Source organism: Cololabis saira, chromosome 19, assembly GCF_033807715.1.
Source record: "Cololabis saira isolate AMF1-May2022 chromosome 19, fColSai1.1, whole genome shotgun sequence".
NCBI lineage: Eukaryota > Metazoa > Chordata > Actinopteri > Beloniformes > Belonidae > Cololabis > Cololabis saira.
Window position 1 is genome coordinate 29,803,344 of NC_084605.1, and position 14,554 is coordinate 29,817,897.

The 14,554-nt window shown below is 41.3% G+C and overlaps 1 protein-coding gene across 4 annotated transcripts in view; it reads right to left on the reverse strand.

The window, feature by feature from the left end:
* Positions 1 to 14,554, reverse strand: part of dock1 (dedicator of cytokinesis 1) — a 237,588-nt gene that overhangs the window by 36,946 nt on the left and 186,088 nt on the right. For all 4 annotated transcript variants that reach the window (XM_061709031.1, XM_061709030.1, XM_061709029.1 and 1 more), the window contains exons 32-38: positions 8,172 to 8,230; positions 4,670 to 4,818; positions 3,637 to 3,722; positions 3,165 to 3,321; positions 2,803 to 2,843; positions 2,411 to 2,501; positions 429 to 548 (exon numbers count right to left, since the gene is read on the reverse strand). In XM_061709031.1, coding sequence (XP_061565015.1) covers positions 429 to 548; positions 2,411 to 2,501; positions 2,803 to 2,843; positions 3,165 to 3,321; positions 3,637 to 3,722; positions 4,670 to 4,818; positions 8,172 to 8,230 — 703 coding nt within the window. The remainder of the gene's footprint in view (positions 1 to 428; positions 549 to 2,410; positions 2,502 to 2,802; positions 2,844 to 3,164; positions 3,322 to 3,636; positions 3,723 to 4,669; positions 4,819 to 8,171; positions 8,231 to 14,554) is intronic.

Here is a 14,554-nt window from a genome sequence, read left to right on the forward strand (position 1 = left end):
AGGAGAACCAAGAGCGGTGGCCGCATCCCAACTCCGATGGACACACAGAAAGCCTTCCGACATCATCCCTGAAAAGCTCTGGCTGCAGTTCTGTAGATCCATTCCAGGCTAAGCTTACAAGCTGAAAATATTTTTTCCCCTCTGGAAAGAAAGATGAACAATTTCGAAGAATAGCACAGTAATCAGGATTTATAAAACAAAACATTTTCTCATTCTCAAGAGGGGCCGATGGCATTCAAGTCTGGCACGTCAGTAACAAGGAAGGGAAAAAAAAGGCCAGAATGACCAAAGGGGGGGAAGTTTTTATAAAAGGGAAAACAACTGCAACAACAAAGTAATACTTGTGTGGACTGATAGACAACCTCGACTAAAAAGAGGATTATTCGCAGAGCTACGTGTGTGTATGCGTGTGCCGGCACACGTGTTACCTTGCCCTTGTCGAAGTAATTAATGATCTCTTGGTAGAGCTGGTCCTTAAGCTGTCCTTGAGTGGTGGCCTGGTAACCGTCTCTCTGGGTCAGGTGGGCTGCGCAGGGCTCATCTGACCACTACGGAGAACAAATTAGCACTGGGGTCAACACCGGGCACAACAACGCAGAGCAAAAAGGTGGTGAGGTGACGGCAAATCTATCACTGACTTCCAGCCAATGCAAATGTGAGAATGTCTCTGGCTTTCAAGAGTTCTCTTATGAAGTAATGCAAAAATCAAACTGCTGCTGGTTTATTTATTTATACAAAGAATTATTTTCTGTTTTTGAAAATTAACTTTATTGCTTTAGTATTTTTGCAAGAAAATCTCCCAAAATCCAAAACAGAGGTCCAGTAGGCCGGCCCACAGGACACCATTCTGCTGAAGTGGAGCGAAGGGACCTAGAGGGGTATCCCTGATGTTAGTGGTGATGTGCAGTACATCATTACCGAGTCATGCAGCAGCTACTTTTATTCAGTAAACAATGTCAAAGAAAAGCTGCATACTGTACAAACACTAGAATAAAACAGACTTGTTTTTTTGTATGCATGAGGAATATTGAGGTTTCTTGTGGCCTGGAGTAGCAGATTGGCCTAATTGTGGAGAAAATATGATGCCAATGAACAATGAAGTATGATGCAGAAATTGTGATGCAGGCTGTGGCTGTGGTCTGAAACGGAGGTTGGGAAACTTTTGGCTGAGTTTATTGATTCCCTTACAGCTGGACACAGCATTTACAAGGTAAAAAGGTTCTCCACATTTATTCATGGGCGGCCACCGCCGCTGCATCGACAAAACTAAGGTGCTGATACATTGCTGATAATACAGAAAGTGCTGTTAATTCAGCAAAGTTATTATCCTGCTGATTGTCTTCTAATGGAGGACCAGTCATTATCAGAGGAGCCGGTCTTATTCAATAAACCTTGGTGAATGCAGGATGTTTTGTATTCAGCTAGGGCTGCATCTAAACGCGTTACGTAAGTAAAACCGATTCCATTTTGGTTTGACTGGTCATCGTTTTGTCAGCGGTGTTTACACATGCTTCTTCGTGGGAGGACGGTGAAAGCAGAAGGATTTCCACAGATACTGGAGGAACAAAACAACCAACTTAAACAACAGAGAAGTGAAACCCTCCCTCTCGTACGCTTTAATCAGGACGACGCCAATGCTCGGAGACGAGCAGATTTAGAAACAAAACAACATCAGCTCCTGCAAATGCAACTGTGACTAGTCGGTGAGGAAAATGTGATTGTGTCACAGTCTGCTCTTTTCTGTCAGGAGCTGCACAAAGACTGAGGCAGCCAGCTATTTATGCAAATACAGATGAGATTGCAGATGATACAATTTTGGATAAAAGGCGCAGAGAACAACTTCAGATTCACGCTATACCAAACACCAGATGGAAATAGACACAGCAGGTGTTTTTTTCTTCTTTTTTTTTTTAAAGGTGTTTTGGATGTTGATATGGTATATTCTTAACTGGAAGAACTTTCTAGTCTGAGCAGAAATAAAACTTAAAACAAATGTGATCATAAAAGAAATGTTTCATGATGCCTTATTAATATTTATGTGTCAAATGACATTATAAGAAACCTGCCCTTTTCCTCTCATAAGACAACAGAGCAGAGATGATGCTGAACTGATTCGTACTTTAACCGTGATCTTTATGTTTTTCGGAGGAAACACCAGATAATATCAGATACCTGCATTAGCTATGCAAGGTGAAAGAGATGCTGCTCGGCAGTTCTGCCTTCTTAGCAGGCCTCTCATGGCACGGTGGGATTAAAGGGATGCAGCTCAATCGTTGTCCGCACGCATTTAAATTCAGAGACGTAGCGCCTAAAGGTTAAACACAATCCGTCTCACGCTATGGCTCAACGGCTTAGACGAGCACTACTTTCAGCACTACTTTAATTTGTTGTCAGTGTCGTGTCTGTATACCTTGAGCAACTTCGCATGTAGCAGCAGAGTGTACGCAGCCTCAGTATAGTTGTCACATTCTCTGTGGAGGTCGCACAGCTTGTACAGGTACCTGGCAGGAAAAAAAACAATTTACGGTTATAATTTAAAGCGGGCCTTTGACACTTCAACAACGGGCGGTTACTCAAGCTACACTGGTAAATTCTGGCTGCCTAGTTTACCTCTAATAACACCTGGGAGAGAGAGAGAGATAGGGAACTGAGACTTGAGATTTGTGACAGGAGACATATTTGAACACAATCTGTCTCTCTGGTGATATACAGGAAGAGATGTAATGTACCATGGTCTTTTATATAAAATACTTCAAGGGTGCTGAAATCAACTTTCATCAAAAATTCTCGGCTGGGTCTTACCTGATGTACATCTCCTCTCTGTCTATCTCCTTGTAGAAGTTCTGCAGCAAAGACACAGAAAAGGCATTGAGACGGGTTTATGAGATCAGCATCAATGCACTGACAAAACCTAAATGTAACAAACGCTCAATGCAGAACCAGCGCCTGCTCAATGCCCTCAGCCAGGTGGGATAAAACTGACATTTCAGTGTCGCAAGACGAAATGCCACATCAGCGAAGAGAGCTGGTTCAGGTCAGCTGCTCAGTGATAACATCTGAGAACACTGACGTGCTTTTTTCTCGTCTGCGAGCATTGAGATGCGACTGGGTTACGCGCTGATGGCTTTTATACGTTTTTCAGGGATTGGCGGTAGCAGTCTTACGAGCACGTTGACGGTGCAGCTCATGCGGTTTTCCTTGTTCTCGTCGTGCATGATGGTCCTGTAGTCCAGCAGCCTCTCCAGCAGACGCACCACCAGGGTGACAAAGTTCTCCCCAGTCCTGGCCAGGTACTTGTGCTTCCGGCAGTGCTCCAGTAAACTGGTGTTTTTGTTGTGTTGAGGAGGAAGAGAGGGAGAGAAGCCATGAGCGGCAGTGAAACAAAAGTACAGAGAGCTTCTACGGCAGTTTAAAGAGCAACATCCTTGCTCAAAGCAGGGAAAACATTCCTTTTTTTTTGCCAATTAGGGATGTGTTAGCATCTTCCTACTAAGAACATATCACAATGACGCAGGCTGTGATGAGAAGTCGTGTGATCATCAGCACACTGATTATTTTAGGGGTGCAATGCTGCAATTAGCATCATCTAATTCGTGAGGGGCTCAGACGTAATCCTGCCGATGAATCGCCACTTACATTTTCTGAAAGAGAACTTTGTACTGCTCGTCTCCGCGGCCCCCCTCCACCTCGTGATCCAGCTTGGTGATGATCTCGTTCTCGAACTGCAATTAGATAGAGCAGGCGTAAATAATCAGTGTGGCTAATATTTCAATTCATTAACGCCGTCATCCTTTCTCACCCTCTCCCTGCATGAAACACATAGCTGAGAGGGGTTTGGGCGCCGACATTAATCGTCCCTCTTTTTTGCAGCGCAGCTGGCTGTGAGCTGGTATTTTCCGCTCATTATTTAAGCTTTTCTTTATCCGTTAAAATTTTGTAAGAACAGCTGAGCAAGGCTGCAACATGAGACACGTCCAGGGTGTTTCTGCCTTCTGGATAAAATAATAATAATGAAAAAAAAAGAAGACATATTTCATTGTGCTGAAAAAAACAAACCACAACAATAAAAAACTCCTGGATGTACTTGTCTTTTGGACAGAGACAAATAAAGCGCGGGAGAGTGCAGCCAAGCAAAAGAACATATAAATGCTGATATTTGTCAAGTCAAGGGTTTACATGTCAGAAAGAAAGAGAAATGCAGTAAAGAAAATATAGCGGCTTGCATCTTAACCTGGAGCTGGACAAATGTTGGGGAATAAAAAGAGGAATTTTGATTTACTGTTGCGGTTTTCAAGCAACTAAAAATGCCAGTGACACCACTTTCTTTTCTTTCCATACTATCTGACACTAGTAACATAAGCATTACATATTTTGGGAGCCCCGCACAGGAAGGAAAACAGCCTGAAACATCTTATGACTCAACAGCTGTAACCAAGTGGATTTCCTCAAGCAGAGCGGCTTAATTTTGTACAGTAACGAGGCATATTATTAAGTTACACTCACCGTGTCTGTTGATAATTGTAGCACAACAAAATGGGATTTGCAGAATTCTAAGTATGTTTTGGGCTATGAAAGCGTCTGTCAGACGGATCACTGCGAGCTACTCCTACTTCTCATCACTTCTACCCCTGCTTCTCTTATGTTTATTGAAGGTTTTAAGAAAACGCACCCGTTGAAAGCAGCAGGTGAAGTGGAACTCGCACTGCATCATGTCAAAGAAGATGGGGATGGTGGCTTTCCGCAGCTCGATCTCAGGAACGAGTGTCATCTCCAGCATAGGACCCACCATCTCAGGGATGAATTTTATCTTGTGAGGGCCTTAAAGATCACAAATATACACAAAGTAAAATAAAAATTTCAATTAAGTTTTGACAATAAAAAAAAAGCACAAGGAGGAGGACATGAAAATAAATAAATATATTTTCAATGAATTATTCTGCAATTCTTAAATTTCCTTTGACTTCTGTTTGTTGGCAGGCAGGATGAACTCAATATAATGAATTCTCTTTCTGATCAACTTAATTTATTCTGTTATTACAAACCAGTTCTTCACTTACACAACACTAAAGACATTCTGGCTTTGACGCTATTGAGTGATAACATTTCTGTTATCATCTTGACCCATTTCTGCTGCAAACACATTGTACAAAAATACAGAGCTGCCGTAGTTACATTTAAAAAGTCTCCACAAATTCTCTGTTGGGAACGGGTCAGGAGTTCAGACGGGCCGGCCCTGTACTCCCTTCTTCTGCAGCCATTCAATGTGCAGAATGTGCTTTTGTGCAGTAGAAAATACTTCTCTGTAACTTCAATGTACTTTTGCACATTAATGCTACAATCACAGGAAGTGGAAATGACCTCCGTCAGTGACATTGAAACAACCCCATACCGCTGCATATCTGGGTTTTGGACCACATCTTTAAAGATCTGGGATAATATTTCGTCTGAGAAAAACGCACATATCTGTCTTGTATTTCCTTCCCAGGTGCCTCCGAGAGCAGAGATGTCGGCACCACCTCTGGACGAGGCCAACGTAAGGCTTTTTGTTGTTTGTTTGTTTGTACAGTCAAGTCTTAAGTAGCTTCATAAAGGTTTCCCAAAGTAGATAGATAAAGATAAAAGCAAAAATGATAAAAATGATTTAAAAAAGGGCGACAGAAATTCTTCTACTTTTGCTGGACTGACTGATTAGGTGGCAGAATTTGGTTTGGTTGTGTTTAATAGAGAGAAGTTATACCAGGATGAAATATTAAAAAGGTGAGGATAGACTGAATCACTGATGTATAAACCAGAGTTAAAATATGTCTGCTGACATTAAAGGTTCTTAATGTTCTCAGGAGGTGAAAGCGCTGATGTGACTTCTCACGAACAGATGTGTGAAAAAAAAAAACAGACCGGAGTCAACCTCTGTTCCCAGTTATTTTAAAAACTGAGACCTGCTCAATAAGTTGACCCAGAATGTTGAGAGGTGTAAAAGGTGATGTACAGAATTTCTCTTCGCCCCTGCAGCACAGATAATCAGAGCTCTGACAGAGAGAGGAAGTTCTTTGTATCTGATATTCTTCCACAGAAAAGAATCATAAGAGCCACGGAGAAGTTTCATTGATGTAATTGTTAAAATATTATTTATTTTTATTCTGAACCAAAAATTATGAGAAATGTATAGTGTTCAAGATGTTTCTCATTATGCAGCACTGGCTTATTTGTTATAAATAATTTATAGGGCCAGTTCGTTTGCATAGGGCTGTGGTTAATATCGGCTACTGATGAAGGATGGTGTCCAGTATTGGTGTCCTTGGCCTTTACATACTGGAATCTCTTCAGATGAATTTAATTATTTATTGAAATAATGCAAAAGGAGAAATGTGTAAATCCCTTCAAATATTTAAAAAAAATGATTTTCTAAAATGTCAATGATCTTATACATTATTTAGCTATTGTTTTTAAGTCAGCTTTATTTCTATAGCACCAAACCACGACAAATGAATACTTTTTAAAATGGTGCGAGGAATCTTTTTTATCTTTGAATATTTTTAAGACGAAGGATATGTGTAGCGATTTCAGACGTGTGCAGCCCTCTCCTGTAAGAAAAGTGATTGAGGGTGAAGAAGTTGAAATAGTTGAGTCTTACAAATATTTAGGCACTATTATTGACAACAAACTGTCATTTGGGAAAAATTCAGACTCGCTATATAAGAAAAGCCAGCAGTGCCTTTTCTGTCTCCGAAAACTTTCAAAATACCAGGTCGATTCTTCCCTGATGTCTATGTTTTATCGTTCTTTCATCAAATCTGTCATCACTTTTTCTTTCATTTGTTGGTTTCAATCTTTAAAAGTCAAAGACAGAAACTTGCTCAATAAGGTTGTCAGTCTAAGCAGTAAAATCATCGGGTCGGCTCAACAAACATTACAAGATCTTTATAACAAACAGCTGATCAAGAAGGCAAACTCCGTATTGTCTGATTGCTCACATCCCTTACATCAACAGTTTCAGTTTCTAGCATCAGGTACACTGCTTAGACTCCCTTTTGCAAAGACAAACCGATATAAACACTCCTTTGTTCCCTCCGCTATTGTTCTTTTAAATGCAGGAAGGAAAAGGTAGTGGGGGAAGCTTAGGTCTATACTACTATTGTAATTTATTATGTATATTTTATGTATATTTACCCATTGTGTGCTTCTCTTGTCGCGAAACTAATCGCCCCCTTGGGGACAAATAAAGTCATTGATTGATTGATTGATTGATTGATTAATGAATGTAATCTTAAGGAACTTCAAGAATACAAGTCCAATTAATACAAAGCCAATTAAAATAATAATAAGAATGATTGCCTCACCAAGGAAACCAACAAATTGCATCAAGACTTTTCTCCAATACGATTCCCCTGTCCTAAACAAGCACCGGGCGACTGTGGGATTCAAAAACTCCCTTTAAAAGGAAGAAACCTCTGGCAGAATCAGACTCAGGAAGGGTGGCCACCCATATTGACCTGTTCTTTTCTTTCCTCTCCTTAGAAGCACTAAGAGCTTTTTTGGAACGTGCTACGGACCTGAACACCAATAATGTATGAATATTAGTAAATGGAAGCTGACAAGAAAATAACGTGTAATATTTGGAGTTCTGAGTCAACGTTATTTTAAGAATTGTCTCTGATCATCTCATAGTTGTCAAGTCTCCTCTTGTCAGAATATCTAATAAGTGGCAAATAACCTTTACCCAAAACACCTCATGTGGAGAAAGAAAAAGAAAGCTGTGCACAATAAAAAATAAGTTAATCAGGTGGGAATTTGTAATTATAGGATCAGAATGTGTTGATTGCAGGAGGCAGGGAGACTCAGCTGCCCAAATCTAACAACACAATGGCTGTGCTGCAGTGAAATCTCCTTCCAGACGTCACCACGACAGCAAATGTCCCTCATCCCATTACGGAGTCAATTAACACATGACTGTCTGCATTTCGCTCCTGGCCCTTGTTTGGTTTCAGGTAATAATGGTCACGACGCAGGATTAGCACACAATCATGAAAACAAACAGAGAAAATATAAATTCAAGCCATGCCAACTGTAAAGAGGAGTCTGTGTGCACTCGTGCATGAAAAAAAAAACAGAGGAAATGTTCTCTTTAAAAAGTTAAAGCGAATAATGCTGACACAAAGAGTGGGTTTAATTACCTAGATTGTACCACATATCCCTGATTTCAAAGCCGATCTGTCTCCTCATGTCCTGGTACCTGAAACAAAAACAGCAAAGATGTGACACACGATTCTGTCATATTCCTCCACTGAAGATTTAAATGGATTAAGGTAATCTGGGGTTACTCATGCTTAACACTTTGCAGTTAGTCCATATATTAAGCACATTTCTCCTTTTTTTATCCAGCAAAAAAAAAAAAATTGGGTAAAAGTATACAAAAAGAAGGTATTTCATGCTTTGCAGTAAAGTTGACAATACTGTATATTTAACGGACATCGTGTTTTCAGTTGTTTTCCACCAGAAAACGAGGTATATGATGATTAAAAACAAATGAATGTCTAATTATAGATCATAATGTAACAGATTCAGTGACTGGACCTTGGTAAATTAGCTTCTTCTGATACCAGCAGCCAGTTGTTTTTTTAATCTAATTATCTCTTTAATGCTGATTTCTTCCAAAGCAATTTTTTTCAGAGTAAACCAGAGTGATCATGCTCATTGGCGCTTCCTTGCTCATGAACCAATGTTCAAGGCAGCTTGGAGCCCGTCTCCGTCCTTTCCAGACTGTCGCGGTCAAAAGAATAAAAAATGGGGGAAAAGAAGCAGAGAAAAAAATGAGTCCTGTTCTATAAAAACGAAGAAGTCATGGCTCTGACGCCTTTGAGATGTCTGTTGGTAAAAGAGAGTAAGTTTAAGCCTGCAACAGTTTTGACATCAAGAAATACAATAATGGTAACAGTCCTAAGAGGGCCACTCCTGACCTTTTTTCCTCAGGTCTAGTGACCTTTAACAGCACACTTTAGCTGCACGACTGCATACGGAGAAGTAATTAGTTGTATTTTCACTGCTGGTTCACCGCGGGGAATGACTCCACTCAACCTCAATATTGTGTTTGAGCTCTGAATCAGACGCCACTCTGAAGCCGGCCGTGTGGTTCGGCAGGTTTTTTTTAAACCTGCAAAAATCCATCAACAGCTACGCTGGTTGATTGCTGCTCCAACACGCGTTTACGTGCGAGCAGAGATAAGCTAACAAACAGCACCTTGCACTAAATTACAGATCAGCTAGAGATACCACACAGCAGAGAAAAGGTCATTCTTATTTGGGAGAAACCAGCCCACGACTTTGCAAAAGTTAGCTAATTGATTTTGAAGTTAGACCTGAATTACCTTTGTTTTAATGTTATTTAAGAACATGCTTTACTTTAACAGTAAGAAATCAGATGTGCTGCTGCTTTCTCTCATTCTCACAGCCTCCATTTACTTAAAGGGTGCATCATTACCGCAGTGTGATAAACCCCAAGTACGTGAAACTAATTGCGATGCATCTTCAAGCCAAAGCTGCAGCTCTAAGAGACCAAACATATTCCCCCAAACTGTAAACAATAACCTCGTTTGATCTGATCTACATTTGACTCTGCAAAGTGGTTGCACTTTGGGAGCTGCCGTGCTTTCCGAGCCAAGCCTAAAGCCTGTCCAACAGCAGTCCATCACACTTAGTGACTCCGCTATCGCCTCCTCTTTGCCCACTGACACCTTGGCACAATATTGTACAGAAATAAAGAGTGGAGTTTGCGTGCGGCAGCTGTTCTGAACTATAGGATCTGTTTTCACCCTGCACGCCCTTTAGAGCATCCTTAACAGAGCCTCGAAAGAAATTTTAAACATAACTGACGGTTTTGCCAATACTGTACCAAAGGCCCGTTAACGTTTTTTGACACGGGATGAGAACTGAAGTAATGCTTCGAAAAAGCAGCTGCATCATCTGTTTACAGCTGGGCCGGGCCAAAGCCCTGATGACAGCAGTCAGCTGTCAAAGGAAGCAGTTTAAGAGCCCGAGGACTGATATTAGTGGCATTCTAAATAATTAATACATGTCTTCATCTCAGTGACTGCATGTATCATTAAAAGGGGAAAAAAAAAGATTTTTTATTTGTGGCAAAAGCTTCTCACAGCAACGTTGTGTGTCACTGGTAGGACTCGGGTTGCTCGTTCATCCGTGGGTGTGTAGATGGGTGTGTGTGTGCTGAGACTAAAGGCACACGGTGCTATTCTGTCACACCCGTGTCGTCGGGGAGACAGACAGCTGTGACTGTCAGCTGTCAGGACCTACACCGTATACCTGTCAGCCATGGGCGAAAAGCTCTCAGTGAGGTTAACTAAAAATAACTCAGTGACAGAGGGACAGTGGTGAGTGGGTCTCGGCAGCTCGCACTGGGAAGTACGACTCTGTCAGGGTGTAAAGTTCGCAACGGAGAAGAAAAAGGGGGAAAAAAAGTGTAAGCGTAGCGCGATGAAAAGATAGGAGCTGGATAACAAACGAGAAAAAATACATGACAGACAAGGAATACCTTTTGAAGGCATCTCTGAAGAGATTAAAGCCTGATCCAAAGCTGTGCGAGATATTCACAAAACCTCAGAATATGATGCTTGCTTCCCCCGCGTCACTCATGCCAGCATATAACAATAACATGTCTGCATGCTCATTATATATCCAGCTGTGTATGTGCGTGCATATTCGATCAGGTCAGCACTTCTACATGAAAGTTAGAGTTGCAGTAGAGCCAAACTTTACTCTCATTTTTATAGGTTCAGTCTCTTGTTATTAACAGTTACAATGATGACACCCATCCAGCAGTTTATTAGCTACATCTCTTAAACAGCTCTTCTGGTGCAAATATCTAATCTCATAAGCTCACATCAATGCATTCAAGTGTGTAGGTCAAGATGACCTGCTCAAGTTCGGACTGAACATCAGAGTGGGGATAAAAGGTGCTTTAAGAAGCTATGAAAGTGGGATGGTTGTTCGTGCCAGACAGGGTGGACTTAGTATTTTAGAAACTGCTGATCTGCAGGGATTTTTATGCACTGCCATATCTAGGATTTATAGAGAACATATCCAGTGACAGGCAGTTGTCTTGGCTAAAGTCCCTTGATGATGCTACAGATTAGAGGAGACTGGTTCAAGACGGCATAAAGGCAACGTTCATTTATGTAGCTCTTTTTTATAACCACGGTGTGCAGACGACCACCTCGGACCACACGAAAGTCGAAACGCGCCGGTGCCCCTGGGTCAGCTGAGAAAAGGAAGCTACAATTCACATGGGCTCATCACAGTTGAAGAACAGTAGACTGAAAACAAGCTTCCTGCTCCGATGAGTCAAATTTAGCTATAACATGGGAATGGTAGGGTCATAAAACAGGGATCCAAGTTTGTTAACAGTTAGGTAAAGCAAAGGTGAGAGGGGTATTTTCTTGGCACACCTGAGACCTCTCAGTACCAATTAAGTGCTATGAACACAGACAACGGAAATAACAGTTTCTCTCACTGACACCTTCAACAGGCCAAATACCAAAAGCTGTTCATATTTCCCAGGTCCAAACTTGGCTGCATGTTGGTCCTGTATACCAACTTTGGATTTATAGTTTGGATGTATCAAATAATTGACCCTTTGTCAGCCTTCTGATTGGTCCCTGACTGACCAATCAGAAAAATCATTCTCTGTTGCTACATCCGGGCAGAATATCCGGTTGGACAAAACAGCCGTCTCTCTCGTTCACATTATATAGAAAAAGCTTAGTTTTTACTTGCCTTGTATCAAAATTTAAATCACTGGATTATTTTTTTTTTTACTTTGTATTAGCAAAAGAAACACTTGGGAGCACACTGCACACAGTGTAATGAGGGTGCAGCATATTTTTATCCCCAAACTGGCAGAAATCCGATCCGTACTGCCAAAACAAAGTCAGCTCGGCAGCAGCTACAACCCATAGCTACAACTGCGAAGCGTTTATTTATTTATCTTACAATGGTTAAGCAGTGTGCTCGGGGCACTTGTAAAAGTGACACCGGCTACCCAGAGAGAATCACAGGAATACATTTCATCCCCAAACCAACAGTAAATTACGAAAAATGTCTGCTTTAGATAAAGCTATGTGGACGGCCGCACTTGCAGTTCAACCCTTCCACCGTGCTATTAGATAAACTAATCAAAAGATCTAGTTTTTGCCAAAACGCTCAGTTTTTTTATCTCAATACACGGTACCTGAAGTGTTCCTTTTTATTTATATCTACTTGCTGTTGATTTTATTTGGTACAATAATCCGAAATAAAGTGATGTAAAACCCAGTTTTTACAATGGAAGTGGACGGGAGAGATGACAGTTTTGTCCACCTAGCAACGGGGTCTAGACAAAAGGGTCAATTGCTACAAAACTGCCTCAATTCCTTCATTCAAATCCTCTGCCAACATTTATTAGTTGCACTGCCTTTGTAAGTCTAGAATTTGGTTCAATCTAGGAAATCCAACAGTAGCTCATCTTTAACAGCCTGACAGGCTCATTAGCTATATGGAAGTGTGCACCTTCAACCATGACTAATTCGTGGCATTTCTATTTCTATTTCTGCTCTGTTTTTAATGTCATTGGTATGCGTCTACGTGTGTTGTTTTCCTGTGTGCGATCGTGAAAATGTGTTGTGGTTGTGCTTTTGTTTTAGTTATGTCAAACACTTTTGTGTTGTATGAAAAGTACCGCACGAATAAAGTTTGATTGATTGATTCAGAGTCCTAATGGCAAAGAGATTGAAAACAAGATAAAAAAAATTGCAGGAATTAAATAAAGGAATTGTTCCCAATCAGTGTCTAAACCTTCAAAACTTTTTTATTTTCTAAACCTATACAATTCTGCATGTTGCCACAGACTCACATTAAAATAAATGAAGGAAACTATTGGAAAATGAGAGAACAACAAACCAACAATTAAGCTACAGGAGCGTTTATCCTTCTGTTTTTGCTGGCATGTTAACGTTTTATCAACGTTCTGTCTATTGTTCTGAGAATGATTACACAGACTGCGATAATGGACATGGATGCCCCAAACAGGACTGGGAGTCATCTCTTGAAGGAGAAACTCCAAGCAGAATGCCAAAGGGCAGCGCTTGTCCTTTACGGATGATTTCAGCCCTCTGCTCTGCGGTTTCTCAGACAGAAGCAACATTTGGTACAGCAGACAGAGCTGACGACGCCAGCGCCAGCACATAAAGAAACGGCAGAGGATGAAGAAAAGCTAAAGGCGACTAGCAAGGGGGGGGGGCGGAGACGCAATAACCCAGAATGAGTGTGGGTGGCTCAAGACGTAAAAACCAGAAATTTGATGAAAAGTGTGTCTCTCTACTGCACTCTCTGGAAACAACCACTTTGCATTTGAATGAGATGCACGAGAGAGAGTAAAAAAAAAAAAACAACCCAAAAATCTGAAAATAGTGAGCAGGAGAAGAGTCTCATTATTTTCATTAGAAATGACAAGTCTTGTGTAGGTGAATTCGAGCACATGCTTTTATCGGGGAAAGCTGTCAAGTTGAGAAAAGCGTTGCGTGGGTGTCTTGGAACATCTCGTGCGTGTATCTGGTTGTTGTCTTGCACCAGGGATTGGTTTTTATCTTCCTGGCAGAGTTTATCAGGGCCAATAATAAAGCTCTGACCAACAAACAGTACACCACTGTCAGACAACAGCCGCTGTGATCTATGTGAGACGGGCAAAAGCACCTCCAAATGAAGATAGGAGCCAATGCTCTCAAAGTCTTCCCAGAAAGCAGTTATTTGTTTAAATGGACCATCACACGCGCTATATTAGAAATACTAATGTAGATGAATGCGGCTTCTTTGAAGCAGGGAGTGGATAAGCGAGGGGATTGATGGTAAAGGTCCAACTTTTATGCATTTAAAACTTTAAAACAGCTGCATCAAAATAAATTTGTGCTGCTCAACATGAGCATTCGTCATCTTCATCCGCCGACAGGACAAAAGTCGTGTGTCAGAGATACTATGATCTTAATTTCAGGAGAACGTGGGGGAGCCTGTCCTGAAACCTGAGTTTTAGGTTCCCTGTCTTCTTTCTCTGACCGCTCTGATTGTTTTTCTGCCGTGCAGGACCGCCTGCCTGCCCCTGCTGCTCGGTCATCCCGCCTATCGGCAGCTATGATTGGACCGGCGCCACAAGTCCTGCACTCTAATCAAGCCGCAGCAAAAACCTGTTGAGACAAAAGTGTCGGGTGTGTTGGACAACGTGATGGGATTCTAGCGGGCGGCTCGTCTGTGTGTCGCCAGCTGCAATTACTCCTCGAGATACTCCCCTTGTTCCCTCCGGGACACTTGTTTTTCTTTTGTGGGAGCGCACACTTCTTTGTGAATTTAAACTTAAGTTTCATCCATTCTCTCTAGGCATGGGACGATATGAAAATTTCATATCACGATATTAGTGGACAAAAATATCACGATTACGATATTATCACGATATTAGCGTGTCGCTTATAAAATTCTTAAAATGCAAGGAAAAACACTAACCGTGGATCCACTGGTTCCT